This window comes from Astatotilapia calliptera, chromosome 1 (assembly GCF_900246225.1).
Source record: "Astatotilapia calliptera chromosome 1, fAstCal1.2, whole genome shotgun sequence".
Taxonomy (NCBI): Eukaryota; Metazoa; Chordata; class Actinopteri; order Cichliformes; family Cichlidae; genus Astatotilapia; species Astatotilapia calliptera.
The window spans coordinates 16,779,753-16,801,787 of record NC_039302.1 but is presented as its reverse complement, the minus strand read 5'-3'; the positions used below and the strand labels follow the sequence as shown (position 1 = coordinate 16,801,787).

Below are 22,035 nucleotides of genomic sequence, written 5' to 3'. Positions count from 1 at the left end.
TTGGATGCATACCTCAGAAAGTTTGGCCCACATCAACATGATAGTATGACCCAGTTGCTGCACATCCACGGGGCGAATCTCCAGTTCCACCAGGAGGCCATTTGAGTAAAGTCATTGTGTTCAAGAAGCTAGTTTGAGATGATTTGAGCTTTGTGACATGTGACTGGAAGCAACCATCAGAAGATGGATGTGGTCATAAAGGCATGGACATGATCAGCAACAGTATTCAAGTAGGCTGTGGAGTTACTCAGTTGGTACCAAGGGGCCGAAAGCGCGCCATGAAATTATCCCCGACACCATTACATCCCCAACGACCTGAATTAGGCAGGATGGATTAGTGCTTCCACGTTGTTTACACTAAATTAAATTCTAAACCTGATTTCTAAATGTCACAGCACAGAAATTGGGACTTACCATCATCACCATCAACATTGTCCAATTTGGCGAACCTGTGTGAACTTCCTGTTCTTAGCTGACAGGTGTGGAATCTGCAATGGGTTTCTGCTGCTCTAGCTCATCTGCCTCAAGGTTTGATGTGCATTCACAGATGCTCTCACACATGAAACCCTTGGTTCACTGGTTATTTCAGTTACTGCTGCCTTCCCATCACTTCGAGGAAGCCTTGACCATTCTCATCTGACCTCTGACATCAACAAGGCATTTTCACACAGAGAAACTGCTGCTCACTGGATATTTTCTCTTTTTCAGAGATGTCCCCAGAGACGTTCATGTGGGAAAATTCAAGCAGATCAGCAGTTTATGAAACACTCGGACCAGCCCCTCTGTCACTACCAAACATGCCAAGTTCAAAGTCACTTCATTCATTCCTCTGATGCTCATCTTGAACTTAAGCAGGGCATCCTGACCATGTCTTTTCCTAAATTCTTTGAGTTGCTGCCATGTGACTGTCTAACTGGATACTGCATTAACAAGTAGAACAAAGTGGCGGGTGAGTGGATGCAGAAAAAAAAATTTCAGTGTAAAGTTATGAAACACAAAAGCTTTTGCAAAGCTTCATGTTTTGATTTGTTTTTTGTTGTTGTTTTTTTTAACACTAAACAGTTAAATCCACTCTGAAAAGTGAAGTTATTAAGAGGACGGTGTAAACATCATCAAAATATTATGATTAACATCCATCTGTCACATATTCCAACCCCCCGACTCCAGGAAATAAACTCTTGGGCTAAACTACGCAAGGATGAGAATAAGAATGAAAGATTTGTTTGTACCATTTGCCAGTGAAACCTCTTCCACTACAGAGTAAATAGTGGTTGCTGGTTGTCCTTCTGTGCTGTGACTTAGGAAGGCTCCCACAGACAATAAGCTGCTCACAGGCTGATGACTAAGGAAGGCAACCCGTGGAGGAGTCGTTATGGCAACAGAAGCTTGCCAAATAGACTGTGTTGAAATTGGACAAGTGTGAACACACAATCAATACCCCCCCACACTGCCATATGACATTTTAGGCAAAGGACCTTTTGCAGTAAAATTATGCTCACGGTGGACAACAAGGTCAGCTGAACACGTCGCACTGTCTCAGCACCCGCGCACAACTCTATCAGTCAAAATATCCCCAAATCCACTGAATCATGTGTCCCAGTGCTTCCTCTTGTCTGCTAAAGCATGGTGCTTAAAGTTAAAAATAAAATGGCTTCTTTAAACAGAGATGCTGGAAATTTACTGGTGATTTTATTCAGTGGTGGAAACTTTATATTAACAACATGACATGAACATCTGCATGGTTAACTTTCTAAAAATGTGTCTTAAGCATTACAAAACTGTTAGTGAAAACTAAATATGAAACCATACCAATCATCTTCTTCCTCGTGAACTAATTTCAACTTTGTCAGAGTCAAGTATACGGCGCCGGCACAGCTTTGTAACGAGCCCCGACTTCTGTTCGACAAAAGGTGCAGCCTGTGTTATGTTAGGGAGATAAAAGCATATCGAGTGTACTTTGGTGAGGAGCCGACTCTAAAGCGTTAAACCGTCCTGATTTCTTGGCACTTATTTCTGAACAAGGCAAAATGACAATGTGGTGCACGTCTGATGAATCCGTTTTCTCGTTTTCAATAAATACGCAGCAGCTACATGAGAAACAGAAGATGGGCAGCAGTAACAACACACAAAAGATTTAAACAATGTAGCTCTGAATACACTATAAAGAGGGAGGTCCTTGTACAGGGCCGGTAATACTTGTTCTGACCAGGTACGTCAGGCGTACCCGTGTAAAGATACATGTGCAAAACATCATGATTATCTGTTCAACAAAAGACAACTTGGTAACAGAACTCCAAACGATCCAAGTTTGGCACATTTTGAAGTGTCCACATCATTTGTTCCGTCGACAGTCGTCCATCCGTAAGGTGCCAATGCTCTGTCAGACGTTTTTTTAAGCATCACACAAAAGTTTCTATGAACATATATGACGGGTAAAAGATATGAGGAGAACAGGATGTTGCTCCGCTATTAAGTTTTAGTTTTTGGTAAGGCAAAAAGGGTGTTTCCGCCATTAGCAGTCGAGAATGGCAGAGAGCAGAGCCATGACAGCCACGCCACAGAAAATGAGCAGTACCTGCATCAGGGAGTGTCTGGAAAAGCAAACAAAAAGATAATAAAACTTTAGACATTGAGACTAATTTGAGCACATTAAAGGAAACCATCTGCCCTTTTTGAAACCACAGAGCCAGTTTTCCATTCCTTGCTAAGTTTTATTCTACTAAACGATCGGTCACAAACTACACACTGGCTCTTTCAGCCATCTCCAATGTCTCCCCCTGTGGCCTCGAGCAAAAACTAGATTAATATGGAGCATGGGAATAAAAAAATGGCCATTTGTTTTAAGGGTGTGCAACCAAAGGACTGATAAGCTCATTACCCATCATAAGAATGACTACCACTCCTACAATCCTCTATTCTGATTCCTTTGCACAAACACAGGTAGGACTGAAACTGTCCTGCAGAGCTTTAAATAGCTGCTTTGTTACAAAGCTAGCCTAACCCCCCCCCCCCCTCCCATAAAAAGGCTAATATATGCTTTCCTTTTACTTCACACTTATAAAAAAAATAAAGTAATTTGTTATTTCAGTTCTATAATTTCATATACGCATCAAAATCAAGATGTTGCTATAATAAAATGCTACTGCAACTAAAAGCAGTTAGGTGTGTCAAAAGATTTCAATATTTAAACCTATTTGTGATGTTGATAGGCTTCTTTATATTAGGCTGAAGCATGTTTTCCATGCAGATTTATTTTAGGTTAAACAACAAATAAACAAACAAAACCCCACTCTGGCTGTTTTGATAGTAAATGCTGGTGTCCCATGTATTAATCCATCTTGGCTCACATTATTGCCAAAGAACACATAAAGATGTGTATAAATATACATGTGGTGTGAGTCAAAGCCGGACGTTCGGTTTCCGGCAATACCAATCACAGATGAACATCTGTTTGTGAAAACATGCAAATTATTAAAACAGATAAAAACAAACAAACAAACATGTGATTTAAAATAATTCTTCTTGTTTGAAATCCATTCGACATGCTGGTTAGACCCCGAGAATAATGCTGTTGATTTCCTCAGTAGCAGTAAAAGCACTTTAATAAAGGACTTCTTTAATAAACATCCATCATACCTGAAACTGGATTCCTCGAGAAGGTCGGGCACTACATTCACCAGGGCTATATAGAGGAAGCCTCCAGAAGTGAAAGGCAATATCCAGCTACTGGCATTTTCTAGGCACAATATGAAAGTCTTCTTACTGAACATGGCGACTGTAAAATGCACTCCAGTTATTAATAATGTGTTTGCTTGTGTGTTGTGTATTGGCCCCATCCTACCTGTGCCTTTTGGTGACTGAGCGCACAGAGCGAAGAAAGCTCCGAGGACCCCAACCAGTGCTGTAGACAGCTGCATGCGAGCAGCACTCCATCTGTCAAACCCGGCCCTCAGCAGAATGGCAAAGTCCCCCACCTGCAGATGATGATGTTACCCACATAAAAAAAATGGGTAAACATTCAGCGTGTTTACAAACACTAGAGCACTTCCATTCTTCCGATACGCCTTAAGCAAAGTAAACTGTACAATTTAGCAGCAACTCTGATCCTCACCTCGTGTGGGATTTCATGGAGCAGGATTGCGAAGGTGGTGAGGAACCCAACCTGCAAGAAATGTATCATTAGTGCTGCTTTGTCCTACACAAAGAGCCTAAAGAAAACCACAACTGAGTCAGGTATGCGTCAATTATTTCTTGTTTTGTTTTTAGCATGAATTAGGGAAGACAAAATCTCAGCAGATCACTATAAGTGAGCTTAAATTTTTTTAGCCACAGTCAAGGAAAAATGAAAATCTCATGAAACAAAAAATGTAGTTCATACATCAGTAAGGTCAAGTGACAGTGAAGGTAACTTAAGCTGGTTTAGGCTTTAAAAAGCTAGAGTAATAGCAGCAATGACCACCTGCTTTTGAAACAAGACCTCATTGATCTGAGGGAAGTTGACAAATTTATAAAGTCCTGATTATTTCATTCTCAAAATAAATATGTTGAAAGCACGATCATAGACCAGTGTGAATGAAAAAAATTGCTAATTTTACACTGTGCTAAATGCACAACGAGTAAACAGAAGACACTGGTGAGATGTCTTGTATGTGCATGTTTGAGACATTGAGTTAACTTCCTCTCTGGCACACGGATCCATAGTTCACGCTGCTTGCCTTATGTCTCTCCAGCTGGACTCCCATCCCACTGCTACAAATATACAATAACTTACTGAAGCGATACAAATTCATGTTACTGCAGTTTGGAGTGCAGATTTTTTCAATAAGACCGTAATGCACCAACTCAAAGGCTGCTCCCACAAGCCGAGGCCGTATATTTCTTCAATTTCAGACACTGTTTTGTCGTTTGGAATAATTATTATTGTATTTTGTATTAAAGTATTTATTATTCAACCTTTTGAAGTGCAAACAACCAACTTTGTATTCACACTTACCCACACTCAGTGGACATTATGTTACTGAGTCTGATGTTTCCTCCTCTGAGGTTCCAATAACAAACCACTGACATGTATTTATAACGCTGTGAAAAAGTATTTGCCCCTTTCTGACTTCTTTTTTTTTGGTGCATTTTTGTCACACTTACACGTTTGACATCAGATAACCTGAGTAAAAACAAAACACTTTTTAGACGATGATTTTATTTATGCAAGTGGGGGAAAAAGCTACGAGGTGGTTGAATTATTTGTGATTAACCACTCAGTTTCACTTGCCATACCTGCAAAGTGAAGCAGGTTAAAAGATCACCAAAAGTAACATATCATACCTCAATCATGTAAGTGTGACAAATTAAAAAATCGTGAAGGGGAAAATATTTCGGTGCATTGTATAGTTTGTATAGTATACATTATACTTGTATAGTGTAAAACATAAGGCCCGAGGGCCAGAATCAGCCCAACAAAGGCTCCAATCTGGCCCACTGGAAGGAGTGAATAGACTATGATGTTTAAGCTTTCCCCCCCTACTTATATTAAAATCACTCAGGAATTAAATGTTTAGTTAAATGTTTTTACACTGACAGAAACGGCACTTTCACTTGTCAGGGCCAGTTCGATGAAAACAGAGTAAAATGTGTGTCTTCAGACAAATATTGCTTCTTGTTCAAGAAACAGAATTTGAGGGGCTGCTACTCGACAGTCAACATTCAAATACAGTATCTGAAAAGCTTCCATTATAATTATAAAAGAGTCCAGCATCAGCTACTGCACTGTATTTACAGTAACCAACTGTCAGTATGTGACTGCAACTTCAGGGAACATCGGCAATTATATTGTAAAACCAGGAGTTCTTTCATGAATATGCATGCAGGAGACTAATTGTGAATAATCACATTCTCACAAAACTACTTTGCTGAATCAGTGTGGTTTTGAATTTGCATATTTTCAGCACAAAACTATCCAGATAAACTAAAACAAGGCGCCGCCACTGTTTTAAAGCACACTTTCGAGACTGTCACAGCTCTGTTGCCATATTGGTTAGCTGGCATAAAGCACACATAGAGCTTGAGTTATTGCTGGACCCAAAATAATAACTGCATCTGAAACCAAGAGCAAAATAAAGAGCAAGCACCTGAGCTTGAAAAAGCAAAGCTGCTAATATTACATGCAGAGTACTTTAGATGTAGGACAAGCTGTTGGCTTTTGTGTGTAAACTACAAAAGAGGTGTCACCTTATCTTACCTTTTTGCTAACCAGGAAGCTCCCAGATACTGCCAGCCCATGGGTGAAGTTGTCAATGCAATTGGCGAGTAGGTTTAGGTATCCACTCATCTGTGACACAGAACACATGACACATATGTCACTGTTAGTCACATTACTGCATATTAGTCAGAACTGAGAAAACAGCAGGAATGGATCACTTCTGTTACAGCACAGCCTCGGCAGAACTCCACTGCAACATTACATCCATGACGTAAAGTGTAGATGTTTACAAAGTTTACTTTGTGGACCACATACAACTAAAAAAAAACTATTCTGGAAAATAAAAATAGTTTCTAGTTGACTAAATGCTCGAGACATCTAGAAAATAATTAGCGCAATTTCAGTGTCTTTAGTGTCTCAGTGTTTTTCCACATTTAGTCAGTCTAATCTCACCATAAACAAACACATGAACAGGCCTTGGGTTATGTCCAGATGTCTCCAAATTTGACTTTGGTGAAATTTTTCCATGATGTGACTTATTCTTGCAACACATTTTTTTTAATGGTGCAATAAAGCAGATTTTTTTTGTTTTTTAAATTTCTTCTCTGGAGCTCTGGCCGACCAAAGTTCAGTCTTATCTAACACATGTTTGACACCCACGCCACTGCGAACGAATAAACTAAGCATAATAACACATAAAAAGATTTTGGTGATTAACTCTTGACTTTCTCTGCCAACTTTCTTGTTACCGTCTCCAAAAATAAATTGTTTATTATGCTGTCACTAAACACTCCCTGGTTCAAAAAACTCAGTGCTCCAAGCATGATATGTGGGGAAAGTGAAACAGCTTTGTTTTTCAGTAAGCTCCTGCTTTGTCTTTTCAAGGATCCCAGTATTTATTTGCACATACACAAATTGCATGTAAATGCAAAAGCAATGTGGTCCAATTCCCGGCTTGTATACCGCCACCAAACAAACTTTATACACAAAATGGAAAACAAAATTTAAAAAAAAATTAGTTACAAAAAGTTATGACTTTATACTTTTAGCTCAGTTGTGATCTACCCATTTTCACAAATCAAGGTAGGTTAAATATACACACAAAAACACATAAAGACAGACAGACACCTCCCCAGTGTATTCATCAGACTGGTCATATACTGGTGGAAACCCTTATGTATGGGATCACATTTGATCAGATATTAAATTGGTATCACTAACCTTTAAAATCTTTAATACATACGCTATATGTGTAAACAGCAGCACAATCTGTTTGGTGCAAGTATACAAGCTGCGAATGGCACCCCATTGCTTTTGCATTTATGCACGTGTGCAAATAAATATTTACATACTTGAAAAAGGTAAAGAAGAAGCTTATTGAAAAGGGAAAGAAAAAAAAGAAAACTGGTCCACTTTCACTACATATCATTCTTGTTGCAGTCAGTTTTTAAACGACAGAATTGGATAGGGCGCACCATGTCCAATACAGGGTTGTGACTGAGGGTGAAGTCATATCCCAGCTGTCACAGGATAGGGCAAGGTACACTCTAGGTACACATAGGTCACCTGTCTATCACAAAGCTAACAAAGAAAGACTGACAACCTTGCACACTCCACCTACAGCCAATTTAGAATCATCACCTGGCTGAATATTAGTAGTTATACCTAAATTATTACAATTAGCAAATTAATAAGAAAACACAGCCCAAGCCATCCTAAGAATTCCTCTATAGACACCTCGTGAGGTGAGGACAACCATGTAATTTAAGACACTTTCACTGCAATTTCAATAGGTGTTACAAGGGGCCATAACACCCCCTTAAAAGGGTTTATTTAGGAGAAAAATACATTTTGTAATAATTATACCTGTTATAATAGTTGCTGCTGGTGCATTACTGAGGACCAGCTTTGAGGCAACTATGAATGCTATAGCCATGAGCAGGGATATGGTCCACTCAGCAAACCCCAGCTGGGAAACCCACCCAAAACTAACTTGTATTAGCTACACTTCATTGCCCCCTTCTTAAATAAGGATCTGAAACCTAAATAACCAAGTCCCATCATACTTCACACACCTCAAAGTAGGGCAGGGCAATATGGCCAAAAATATTTATCACAATATATATTTGAAAATTTGCGATAATGATATAACTGATGTGAGACAAAATACTTCACAACTCCACAACTTTATAAGTGCAAAAAATCCCCATCACTTTATTTTCACTTAAACAAACAGCTGTTTTTAACAGTGCAAATGCAAATTTTTCGCTGACAGCTTAACCAAAAGGCACTTTTGGTTAAACATGCAAGCGGACCGGAAATAACTACGGTCTGCTTGCATGTTCTACAAAAAAAAGAAAAAAAAATTGCTTTGGTTGCCATCTGACAGACAAAAACGAAACCAGTTCCACATCACTGAAGTGCACGTTTTTAAAAAACAATTCTGGTTAATCTGTTTCATTCAACGATCCGCTTTTGCCCTTCTCATTCTCCTTCGCCGCTATGCTTTTTCCGCCATGTGTGTATGAAAACAAAGGCACTGCGCAGATAAGACTGTGAACTTTCCTTTGTGTCCTCTCTCACCCTTAGAATGACCCTCACTCAGCCTGGCTCTGGCTGAGATCTCAAAAAAGGAGTTCTTCATCCCCACTGTCGCCATGTGTTTTGCTCATAAGGAATCGTTGTACGCTTGAGGTTGTGCATCTTTACAATCCATTGCACGATGAGATAACTATTGTTGTGAACGGGCACTATATGAACATTTTTATATTGAATTAACCCATTATTTATGTTACCAACCAGCTTATGAGACATTTTAAAATGTAGCTTATACCCTAAAAAATAAAATTGTTAGAGAAAAAGGCATTGCAAAGGACCCACAACAGAGTCGTTCTACAGCAGAACTGATTATGCAAGTCTCTCTTCCTGGTTTCACTGAACCAACTACGTTGCTATTTATTACTCAGTTGGAGAAAGTAAATTTTTTTTTCTTTAAATGTATTTCTTACATAAGCAAACCATGTCAAATTCTTACCCCAAGTGATGCCCCCATCTTTCATCATTTTCTGTCTTTTTGTTAACCGGGATATGTTTTGGTTGTCAGCCTTACCTTGATTTTCTCTGATCCTTCCTGCAAACTCTGCTTGGAGGATTTCCATGACTCAGCATGGTGCCTGTTACTGAGTGATACCACTGCTTTTCCACTGAAAACTGAATTAGGCTGTGTCTGTGGAGGAAAAAAACGGAAGGGGGGGGAGAAGGCACAAATGAACACATCTTCTCAACAAGAACTTTAAAAAAAAAACAAAAAAAAAAACCTCATTTAAAATACAGTTATGGTCAAAACAGTAAGGAAATGGTAATGCCTGAATCCCACAGTGCAGTAAACAGTCATGTTACTGCTGCTCCTGCCGTGTGTCAAACAGTTCACCCACAGGCAGCTTAACAGCTGGTAAAACATTCTCATTATATTTTGACCTTCTTACATTTGCGCTAATAAGCAGTCGTTTGTACTTTTCATTTGTTTTCTCAGAAACAACGAAATCTCCTTTAAATTCGACTGCCGCTCCATCATGTTTACATTTTCATATTATAAACAAAACAGAACGAGAGAGCGAGAACCATTCATCTTAGGCTATAGGGTTTGTTTTCCGAGAACAGCCAGCTTCCTTGTCCCATTATTCAGAAACCACTTACGCTGCCATTTAAACTGATAGTCAAATTAAATGAGAGGGAAATAGGTTGCTGACTGCTGGTCGCCGAAAGGAAATTTTTGCTCCATGTGTACGATTGAAGCATGAGGAAGTAATAAAGCGTGATGAATTTTGGGGGGTTATCAATCTCCTCCAACAGATTGGAGCTAAACTGTCGGTGCCAAATAGTCTGAGTTTTGCCTAATGAGAAATTCAAAATGACCTAAGAAGCCAGAAAGTGATAAAAATCCTATCTTGACATTTTCCATTTGACTCTGAGGCTCTCCACGCGTTTGTTCGTTCTTCTTAAACACTGACCCAATTAGAGTAAAGAAATTTAATTCAGCTTGTTATACTTTTTGCTTCCTATGGAAAGATTTGCCACACAATATTATCAGAGAAAACACCTATAACCACCTTCTCGTTCTCTCATTTCCCGTCTCTTGCTGCCTGTGTCTATAAGTTGAGTATTATCCTTTGGACACTCAAATGGCTAAAGCAGCTGCTACACCCCAGCGCTATAAATAGACACCAGTGGAGGAGCTGAGCCATGGACTCCAATCTTCTCCCTCAATAGCAATAGAAAGATAAGAAAGGGAATGAGGCTGCCTTTACAAACGTACTGCTATCAGCCAGTGTGTTTGTCACTTTATATTATCTCCATCAACCCCTAAACAATAAACTTAAACAACTAAGAATGCTACAGTATTTAAAGTTAATAGTTCATTTATAGATATTTAAATAATAACTATAAATAGTTGTTTTTTAAACCAGTGCACATAAATGCCACGTCTCATGTAGGTGAGGTTGTTCATGAGTAAACATATATGTTTACCTACAGGGGATGGTAAAGGCAGAATTCAGATGAATACACATATAAGGTGTTGTGAAAATGTGTTTGCCTCCTTCCTGATTTCCTATTTTGTTGTATATTTGTCACACTTAAATGTTTTAGATCATCAAAAAAATGTAAATATTAGACAAAGATAACACAAGTAAACACAAAGTGCAGTTTCTAAATAATGTTGTTTACTATAAAAGGGGAAAAAAATCCAAAGCTACCTTTTCCCCCCACAAAGACAGAGCAGACACTCACTTTGCTTTCATGCACATATGCCCAAATTTATCACCCCAGATACATCGGTATCTGTATTGTCTGATTTCTGCAAATGATTTCTGATTTCTGATGAGATGACTCAGGAGGGGTGGGTTATTTTTATCCTCCCATGAGGCTCTGTGGAATCACCAACGGCCAACAGTGTTGTGGAAAAAGTATTTGCCCCTTCCTCATTTCTTGTTTTTGCACATTTGTCATGCTTACATATTTAAGATCATTACATTACAATAATGCGGTTTTAAAATTACTATTTCATTTATTAGGGGAAAAAGCTATCCAAACCTGATCTCCCTTGTTAAATTATTAATTCTGACTAACCACATTTTGTGGAAAATTGATTTCAACTCCACTAGGCCCCACCCAGCCCAGATTAATGCCAGAACTGTTGAATCACTTGTATAGATGCTGTGTGACAAAATAGCTCAGAAAGCAGCTTAGAAAGAAAATCATTGACATCTTTCAGTCTGGAAAGAGTTACAAAGCCACAATAACTAGAGAACTGCAGTTAAGATCAGAGGTCATGACTGAACAATAAGAAAGAGACTGAGCAAAAATGGCATCCACAGGAAAGTTCTAAGCCAAAAAAAACCCTGCTGGGCAAAAAGAACACAAAGGCTCGTGTCACATTTGAAGCTGGAATAACTTTGGAATAACCTGGATGACTTGTCATAAATGCTGGAACCATGAATTCTGCTCTCCACCTGAACATCCTGAAGGAGACTCTCCGAACATCAGTTCATCCCCTGAAGCTCAAGCACTTGGGTTATGCTGCAGTACAATGATCTGAAACACACTAGCAAGTTTACCTCTGTATAGTTAAAAAAAAGTGACCTAGTCAAAATCTTGGACTTAAATCCAATTGAGATGCTTTGGTGTGACCTTAAAAATGCCGTTCATGGTCGAATACCCTCCAGTGTGGCTGAAATAAAACAATTCTGTAGAGTGAGCTACAATTCCTCATTGCTATTTACCACAAACACTTGATTGCAGTTCTTGTTGCCAAGGGTGGCACAACCAGTTATCAGGAGCACATACTTTTTCACAGCACTGTTTGGCATTGCAGCCAGACACCAGAGGAACGTATCATTATAGTAGTGCTATCCAACCTCTGAAAAAATGTGCGGCCCAGACGTGCAAATAAAGAAGTGCACGGATGAAAAAGGGACGCACACACAACGGGAGTTTATTTCTCACGTCCAGCGTGAAGAAATGTTTGCACACTGATATAAGCTGAGGGATTTACCCAACCATAATAATAAATGCTAATTAGTGAACATAAGTAGCTGGATATCAGATAAAGAGCTACAACGTTGAGTCACGATATTTTTCGGCTCTTTAATTAGGGGTCCAGATACACAAGTGTATGTGCAAGTACAACCTTATGCTCTAATTTTAAAATCAGTCCAAAAGTCAGTTTTATCCTCCTGTTGTCTCTCATTTGATGATAGGTATGAGGGATCAGTGTAGCTGCACCACATACACACCAATTTCAAAGTGCGCAGAAGTCCAGACCCAGTCACATCTGCTGGGAACGTCACTTACATGTAAAAGTGCAGCACGAAAGCATAGCTTGGCAGATTAAATTGATCATGAATCTCAAAATAATCACAATATTAATATGAAGCATCAATTTGGAAATGAGATAAAAATTGACCTGACTGTCAAGCTACCCCAAATCACTTTGATCATCATAACCCTATTACTCAGCTGTACGACACGTAGCTGTCCTCCCCTCTGTGCTGATAGTAGTGCGGACATGAGCAGTGTTTGTGTAATTTGTTAGCCTGTTAAATACAACGCTGGAAAACTGGCAACAATGACCCTGTCCAATATACAAATCCTTACAAATGAGCAAATTAAAGAGAAGACATAAAAATCCATCTCTGACAGCACAGTGATGCTGTTAGCATCGTTAGCTTTCTGTGTGGACTTTGCTTGCTCTTTCTGTGCCTATTGGGGTTCTTCCCAGATCCTCCAGGGTGAACTGATGCTTCTAAATTGGCTATAGATGTGAATTTGAATTCTGTCCAGTATCTGTCCCCGATTTGGTCAAATAGCTCACAAAATGGATAGATGGCTATTTCTCTCTCACTGAACAAGAATGCCGATGTGCATATTTCCCAAAATCTCAAGCTGTTGGTGAAAGCGTCATGTGATGTTTCAGTCATAGAAAAAAACTGGCAGAATTATGCTGACTGAACACAAATGCATTCTGCACCAAGCATACCAATGAAAAGATAAATATGTGAAGGCTTGTATTGACATGTGTGTGCGCAGCACTGAGCATATTCTTCTGAAAACGCAGCATTTCAGCAGAAATACTTACAGTCGAGTTAAAATTCAGGTCAGAAACTGAAGTGGAGTTCTTGGGGCTGTCTTGGTCTGGGAACATTTTCTCCAGGAGCAGGAAGGCCAGCAGACCGATGATTACCCACAAGCCTTGTGTCATGTAGTGGTTTTGTTTACCAGCTGGAAGGGTAGCAAACAGACTGCAAATAAGGCTGAGAGAGCAAATACACTTCATAAGATGCTTCAGGAGAAGCAGACTGTTAACAGTGAAAGCAAGCTGGTGTCTAAATATTACAATGATAGTAAACATTATTAGCAATTATAGAAGAATAGGTCAAATTGAATAGAGGTGGTGAAGGCACTGGTGGAAAGGAGACCCACCTGAAGAGCCAGAGAGCTCCCAAGCCTCGGGAAGTAGGTGGAGGAATACATCACCCAGGAGACCACCAATAGCAAAGCTCAAGAGCTGTTTCAGCTTATGGCATCCAGCTGACAAAACACACACACACAAAATATCAAGGTAACAATTATTTTGCGGAGTAAAAGTTATAAATAATTTTATACAATTTTCATGTTTTTGGTTTACAATTACAAGCACAAACTGATTCCACTTTCCACTAATCATTTTGTCACAAGAGACATTAATACACAAGAGAATCTCTGGCTCACCTTACTAATATTAACCATGCTTACTCACACGCCCTGTTTTTATTCCTGAGGAGTTTCCTTGGTAATGACTAATGTCTCACAGCCTAAAATACACATTTGGCCTGCCACGTTCTTTAGGGTGGGGCACCTGAAAGAGGCCTCAGACTGACCTACAATAACATGTCTAGTTACTGAAGCTCAACAGTAAAAACCTCTCTCACTCTTCAACCATATGTTAACTGGTTAAAATTACAGGCAGGTATTGTAAGGGTACATTACTGCCTGCAAGGGATGGGTACTAATGCCTGGTACTAAACAGGCAATGGGGTGAAATGTTAAATAATGAATAAGCTCTGACGTAATTGGTTCTGCTCTCAGGACTGGGGGAGGATGTAATGCATTTTCACCATTTCCAATCTAGAAACTTCTCTTGTAGACTGCGTGCGAGGCCCACTGGCACAATGCTGCACATGTATCGAGACCCTTCGTTTAATAACAACCACAAACGAGAATGCAACATACAAAAATGTGTCTAGAATTCAACACCACTCACTGCCACAAGCGCTGCAAGTCTTTTCTTGTCAGGGCAGAAATGACTAATATCTTGAAATATCTAGCGGACATCACTTACTGATAATGTCGTTTTCCACTGCCATGTCCAAAACAAGGAAAATACTGCATGTGACTGCACAACTCAGTATTTCTCATTGAAAATCCACTGCACAAGTAGTGCCAGATCTATTAGTCTCAGATGTACAAAATTTTGGTTCCAATTAGAAAATGTCGGTACGTGAATAAGTTACGACTAAGGTGCTAAACATCACAGTGCCTCAGTGCAGCCTCACAGAGCTGTTGGTCCGGCTTCCATTTTCCCGCCTATCGGGCATTTCTCCTTTCATTTTTATTTGGTGTGGACCTGGGTGACCTTTAGACTGACAGTTTGAGAGTCTTTCTGTTCAGTATGGTATTTTAATGCCTCGTGGCAGGGGGGTGGAATCATTATCATGAGGTCACCACAGGAGACGATCTGTTTACCAGGAAGCAGCAGTTTTCCAAAAGGTTTGAGTACCCTTCACATTAAACCATGAGGAATGTGCAGCTGGGTTTAGGAGAGGCTGACCAGAACTACTTGTTGATCATACCGGGATTTATTATTCAACAGCTGGAAATCTGGAGATTTTAGCTATATCGTTGTAAGAAGCTTTGAGAATCAGCGATGCCAGGTCAGACTTCTGTAACTGTAACATACTTCCTTGATTCACTACAAGCATTTGAAGTCTGAACTCTTGTCCTTTAAAACACTGCCATCTCGGTTTATGTTGACTATTGACTATACTATTGTCAAATGTATTTTTGAGCAAGTAAAAAGGATTATAAATCTAAAAGTTTTGGCCAATTGGTGACAACTAGGGACAAATAACCCTCTAGGGAATGCCCAGACTGGTCGGCGAACTTTTATGAGAATACACATATTTTTGGTTGGCAGATGGTCACCAAGCAGTCTCTACACCCATGTGACTGAGGTCTTCCATATTTACATCACCAAGTAACAATGCAATGCCATAAAGCCCCGCAGAGCAATTATTTAGTGTGCCCTCAAAGAAAGAATGATAAAACGAAATGTTCTCTTGTTGGCTGCAAGACCAAACACAAGACTGCTCATGCATTCCTCGACATCAGAGCAACTGAAGACTCAGTGGGCGACCTTTACTGTAATAGCTATGTTAGCTCAAGAGAAATCTTTTTATGTTTAAGGTTAACAACATCCAGCGTGACAAGGGTTACCATCTGTTGTCTTCATTCTGTGTGCATGTTGATTATATTTAATACAATTACAGTCCCGCCAACTGTGTTATTGTTTACATGTGTGTTTTGTTTGTTTTCACTGTCAGATGCATGAACATGAAACAGTGACACAAACGCAGCCCATTAAAACAGGTGCACCCTAGCTTTTGTTATGCCAAATGACCCTCACAGCATTGTCTATTGTTTCACCTACACAAATATGTGTGATCGGCTTCTCTTGCATAGCGTCACATATGGTAAATGTCTATGCAGGTTTATCATTGCAGTTATAAAATACATGTTATAATATAAATAATGCACAGGCATACTGATGTTGCACATCGTCTCTCTCACCTTCTGTTTTGAGGGCTGCTCCAGCTTCAATGGGAATGACAAGAAGGGGGAAAATCCCACTGAGGCCTACAGCAACAGAGCCCACGAGAGACAGGAGCCAAATATGAGCACGCTCACTGGCTAAGAAGTCTGCTACTGCCTGGAGGCCTGGGAGGTCATCTGTCAGGCTGGGGCCTGGTCCTGCAGCTGTGGCCGTCGCATGAGCCATAACTGTTTGTGTCATCTTCTGGTTGCTCGATGCCCCCCTGGAGGTCAGCATCAGCAGGGCAACCGGGATAAACAGAGCCGCTACAGCCCAGCTGGGCCTCCAGTAACGTCCACCTTTCATCCGTTCCAAGGTCCGAAAAATACTTGCAACCAGTAATTCTGTAAAGGAAGGAAACTATAACAAAAACAGGTCTTCTCTGTAGCTTATAAATGTACTTTTAAAAAAACAACAACAAAAAAACATATAATTAAACTGAAAACTTCTAAAACCTTTCAAAACGGTTAATCTTTGCAGCTGAGTAGATGGAATTGGTGTTTCTGCTGCAGTTTTTTTTTATTTTTATAATAAAATAAAATGAAAAATGAACAGAAAGATTGAAACACAATCTACAAACATCCTTCTGAAGAACAGCGATTATTTCCATGGAACAATTTCTTAAAAGTTATAAATCACACACAGTACTGTGAAAAAAATCTTGAGTCACCCCTCATTTCTTTTTATTTCGCTCAAAGGAAGCCAGGCTCTCTCAAGCTATTTCAAAATGTGTCCACTCATTTTTTCAGCCCAGTTCTTGACCCTTAACATTTTCATAGGACTTTTTTTTTGGAGCCAATTAACACTGACCTATGAAGCATAAAAAGAGATTAACAAGTGTTCTGTTTACACATATCGGACAACTTTTAACCAGAAGTAATTTCAAATTATGTCTTTAGTCAGTTCCAAAAAAACAAAATTTTATTCCAGTTTCTTTAACAGAATCTAAAAACAACAAAGATTTCACAGTTTGCCAAGCATAAAAAGTTTGTTTGGTTTTTTTTGCACTAGGAAGGTGATTCCCACAGACCTAATACCGTAAAACTTCACATATCTCAGTATGGTATGAAGAGAATCCTTAACAATTTGAGAAAACTGGACAAGTGGAGGACAAAAGAAGAAGTGGGAGGCCTAAAAACTGTCTATAACGGATGGAACAGTATCTAAAAATCATGTCCTCAAAAAGAAAGAAAGAAAGAAAGAAAGAAAGAAAGAAAGAAAGAAAGAAAGAAAGAAAGAAAGAAAGAAAGAAAGAAAGAAAGAAAGAAAGAAAGAAAGAAAGAAAGAAAGAAAGAAAGAAAGAAAGAAAGAAAGAAAGAAATTATTCCCAAAGAGTAATGTCTTTAAGACATATATAAAAAAAAAGAAAGAAAAAAAAACACACACACCAAAGACCTGACACAGGACCTAAGATGATCCCGGTACTGTTCACTGAAGGCTCACCAGAAATGACCTCAGTGTAAAGGAAACGGAAAAGCTGAAGTATGTAATTACACATCATAAAGTCAAAGATAACTTTTAAAAAGACGAGTATAGGCCCTGAGGCCCTGATAGTAAAAAAGACTACATTTTATGTATGTATGTATGGCAAACTACATACACAAAAGACTACAAATGCAAAAGTTCGCGCTGACGTCTATTCCAACGTAGGAAGTGTTATGAACAGCTGATCGGATCGGTAAAGCGTGTTTCTGGAATATTATGTTTTTGTTCCTGCAAGCGCTTTTTATGCAGTTTTTGCAAAGCTTTATGTGGAAGGAAACCGTGACCGAGGACAAGCTGATGACACCTCCGGTTTCATATGCAAAACAAATTATTGCGCTAGCTTACGCGGTTCAGGTTCTACAGGGATTTAAAAATAGTTACACAAAACGGAGCGTGCTGCTCTGACCGGCTTTAAAGGGTTAACAATGACTTTAAAAAATAATATAAAATAGTGTGCAACACCACTGAAGTTTTTTTAACCTCTCTTTTCAACCAACGGCAGTCACTCTCCAAATAACTTCTGCTTAGTTTTCCGAGCTTCCTTCGGGTTCTCTTAATCAGCGGTCTCCAACCTTTTTTGCGCCACGGACGGTTTATGCCCGACAATATTTTCACGGACCGGCCTTTAAGGGGTCGCGGATAAATGAGGGAGGGGCTAATAATCGGCTCAGTCATTTTTAATGATCGTTGAAAGCCCAGATCGTAATCGTGATTAAAATTCGATTAATTGAGCAGCCCTAACGCAATGCCACCTGGAAAGTGTCTGTTTTGCAACACCTTCCAAACACACTGCCAATGAAGTAACAACATACCTGGATAGAAAAAAAGCACACAAACACAAACAGAACAAATAGCAGCAACATTCAAAGAAGAGCTTTGAATGTCTTTCAGGAAGCCTGGAGAACTATTCCTATATTTCCATTTGTGTTAGTATTTAAGTGGAAAAATATTTAGAAATGAAAGGTGACTTTAGACATTTGCCCAGCACTGTAAACCAGGACCAGTATACACTATATACTGTGTATGTAAGTACTGGGGGATGACACAGTTTTATTACTGGCGCTGTACGCCACCACAAGAGATCTGAAATTAGATATGTCAAGACGAAACTCAAGTGCAGGTTTTCAGAGTTAAATCCACGGTTTCATGAAAACTATCATACTAACTATAGATATTAAGATATTACTGCCATTTTTTATTGCCTCAAAAAAAAAAAAACTTAAATAAAATCATTCTAAATAATACAAGCTGCTTTTACCTCTTGTTGTTGGTTTACTAGAACTGGGAGCACTGATCCAAATATCAATAGTATCAATAGCAATGGTGGTTAACACCTCAAACATGCACTATGAAAAATGTCTGAAACGTTTTGTGTTGACTGCCACGTCCATTGTATTTATAACCTATTGAACTTTTAAACACAAGAAGCTGACCTGCTTTAGAGCATTTACAAAAAAACTCCACTTTTAATATGCATGAAAAGATGAAAGGTGTGTTTTGTTCAGAGATGGGCAGTAACGCGTTACTTGTAACGCGTTACTGTAATCTGATTACTTTTTTCAAGTAACGAGTAAAGTAAGGGATTACTATTGCAAAATCGGTAATTAGATTACCGTTACTTTCCCGTAGGAACGCTGCGTTACTGCGTTACTAAAACCGTGATTTTTTTTGCGAGAATGTCTCATGACAGTGACGTAAGCAAGTGCGACGTTGGTGACAGCAGCTGTGTGCAGATCAACAATGGATAATATATCGAGTGCGGAGAGAGTATGAGCGTGCAGCGTTTAAAGTGTGGAAGTACTGACCTTACTTTGAGTTTGATTCCATAAAAAGTGACAAAAACATTAGCGTCCATCGTGCGTGGGAAGAAAACTTCTTTTTACAGCGAAAAAACCCCCTAAACTTCCGAGCAAGCACCGAGTAGCTACGACGTGATGGGAAACTCACAGAGACACTCGCGCGGATTCTTCAACTGACCGCAGCACACCTGCACCAGGGTAACCCTCCGCCTACCCTGCTCCTGCTTTACAGGTGAAAATAGAGCAAAAGGACCGCTGAGTCTTTGACTTTATTTATTTTCTGCTGTGTTTTACTTGCATCTGTTTGAAAGAGTGAGTGAAAACACAAAAAATATTTTATTTTATGTGCTGGAATGTGTAGAAAATAGGTTTAACTGTTAAACTAATTTATTCAAGTCAGAGAATGTTGCATATAATTAAATGTTTTGCTTGATGCATAAAGTTAAAAGATTAAAACTGATAAAACAAGTTTTAAAAAGAGACTTTTCCATTTGATTACATTTTGTATGATGGATTATGTAGAAAAAGTAGAATTGGGCTGAAAGATCTATCACTTTATCACCTCTTCAGGTTGTAAATCGTGTTTTTAAAAAGTAACTAAGTAACTAAGTAACTAAGTAATTAATTACTTTTGAAAATAAGTAATCAGTAAAGTAACGGGATTACTTTTTTGGGGGAGTAATCAGTAATTAGTTACTGATTACTTTTTTCAAGTAACTTGACCAACACTGGTTTTGTTACCAAATTATTGTGAAAAGTGAGAAAAAAAATCAAGTGCTTCAATTTGCTATGATGATACTTAACTCATAAGTCATAACACACTGAGGTCCACTCCATAAGCTGCCTTGTAGGCTAAAAATATCAGTATTGATATTGATATTTCCAATACCTGCACTGTATTTACTTGATATTTGATTGATACCAAAATTTGCAATCTGGCCGAGCACTACTATTTACAGCATTTACAGCCTGTATCTGTCCACAGCTTTTGTCCACTAACAAAAACGAGACTATAAATTATAGAGCTGTAATTCATAAACCCTTCCTATAATTTGTATATACAAGAATACCCTCAAACATAAGCCAAGAGTATCCCTGTATTTATTAGGATAAACTGTAACTTAAATACGGTGTTAGGTAACAGTAGCACTACACATACTGGTCCCATTAAAACATCTGTGGATTTGATTTTTACTCAACTTCCATCAATAAATAGAAACTTTTTAAACTCTCGGTAAACACTGGAGGCATTAAAAAGACTTTGGCATACATGTGACAAAAGTTCAGCTATGCTGGAGGAAGAAAGTTCCAGAAATAGCAGACAGACTTCCTCCTGGCAGGAGCCTATTGATATTTTTGTACAAGCCTTTTTTTTAACAGTGACTGCGAAAAGTTTAAGTGCCTTTAATTTATTATCGATTAATCACATTTTTGCAAGGGGGAAATGTATAACACGTTTACGTCGCTGTTAAACATCCAGTTTGACACTTCCCTGCTTGGGATTTCCCTGGAATTGCAGATTTAAGCAGCACGGAACATACGCAGTTGCGCTGTGATATTAACCGCAGAGAAGATGCAAGGACGGTGGTGAAAAAAGTCGCAAGCAGTGCGGCAACTTAAAAAAAAGCGGTTAACTCAAAGTTGTGTCAGCCAAGTTTACACTTGGGGTCTGGTTAGCAGGCTAACGTTAGCCCGTAAACGTGCAGACGGGCACAGCTACAGAGATTAGCCTCGCTGACACGCAGCCACTTCACATTAAAGCTAACCCTGCTATAGCTAGCACCAATTTCACAAACTTACAGATGGCGTCAGTGGTCAGGAAACCAAAACAAATAGCAGTCAGCATGTGGCTTTTTTTTAATTTATCTCTAATACCTTGTGATTTCGGCAATCTTTGCACCAGTGTGTCCCTGCCATCCAGGCCGGCTTGATAAAATGCAGGCTGAGTTCCTCCAGACTCCAGCTGCTGCTGCTCCTGCAGACAGGGATCCGTTAGCTGCAGCGCACCAGAGACTGCGGGTCACCGCGGCTTCCCCAGTCTCCGAACCATACGCTGCTCCAGACAGCCACGTATCAGGATCATGGAGGGGAAACATAAACAACAGAGGAGAGGCACAGCATGGATCCCGCCCCACCAAAACGCTCCAGGAAGTAACTTTATTGCCCCCCTCCCTTCTTTCACTCGGGACCCTTAAGCTCTCTAAATCAAGGCCAAATATCAGCATACTTTTCTTGCTCGGGTAATTTTTATTTTTACTTCAGTGAAATGGCGGGATGTAACTAGATACCACTAGCACAAAAAAATCAAATCCTAACCCAAAAGAATTGTATAATTGGTAAGAGTGTTTGAAACAGATTTCAGAATCGACTGATCCGATTAGTCGAACAAAAAAAAGATTATTTGCATCAAATATAAAAAAAAACATGCCTCCCATGTTTTTCTTTTTTTAATGAGAGTAAACTGAATAAGCATTTGTTTGTTCTGCAAAGTAAGACAAATAACTATTATTGTGCTTTAACAGTTTACACTTTAAGTATACACTTTAAGTATATATAATAATAATTTTAATTAGCCTATAACAGAACAGATAATTCATGTTATCTATAAAGAAAAGTTTGGCTACCATCAGGTGTAAAATGTTTCTTCT

At 39.1% G+C, this 22,035-nt stretch overlaps 1 protein-coding gene across 2 annotated transcripts; it reads right to left on the bottom strand.

Moving 5' to 3' along the window:
• Positions 1 to 1,667: 1,667 nt before the first annotated feature.
• slc39a13 (solute carrier family 39 member 13) lies at positions 1,668 to 21,589 on the bottom strand. 2 transcript variants are annotated; one of them, XM_026166556.1, is made up of 10 exons: positions 21,263 to 21,589; positions 16,082 to 16,463; positions 13,676 to 13,783; positions 13,332 to 13,474; positions 9,306 to 9,422; positions 6,236 to 6,325; positions 4,112 to 4,162; positions 3,842 to 3,974; positions 3,637 to 3,736; positions 1,668 to 2,591 (listed from the first exon to the last, which is right to left on the bottom strand). In XM_026166556.1, exons 1-10 carry the CDS (start codon positions 21,302 to 21,304, stop codon positions 2,513 to 2,515), a joined length of 1,245 nt encoding a protein of 414 aa, XP_026022341.1. In that variant the 5' UTR covers positions 21,305 to 21,589; the 3' UTR covers positions 1,668 to 2,512. The 2 variants fall into 2 exon arrangements, with proteins under 2 accessions (XP_026022341.1, XP_026022350.1); XM_026166565.1 differs by having other exon boundaries at positions 16,082 to 16,447; positions 21,263 to 21,586.
• Positions 21,590 to 22,035: the final 446 nt, after the last annotated feature.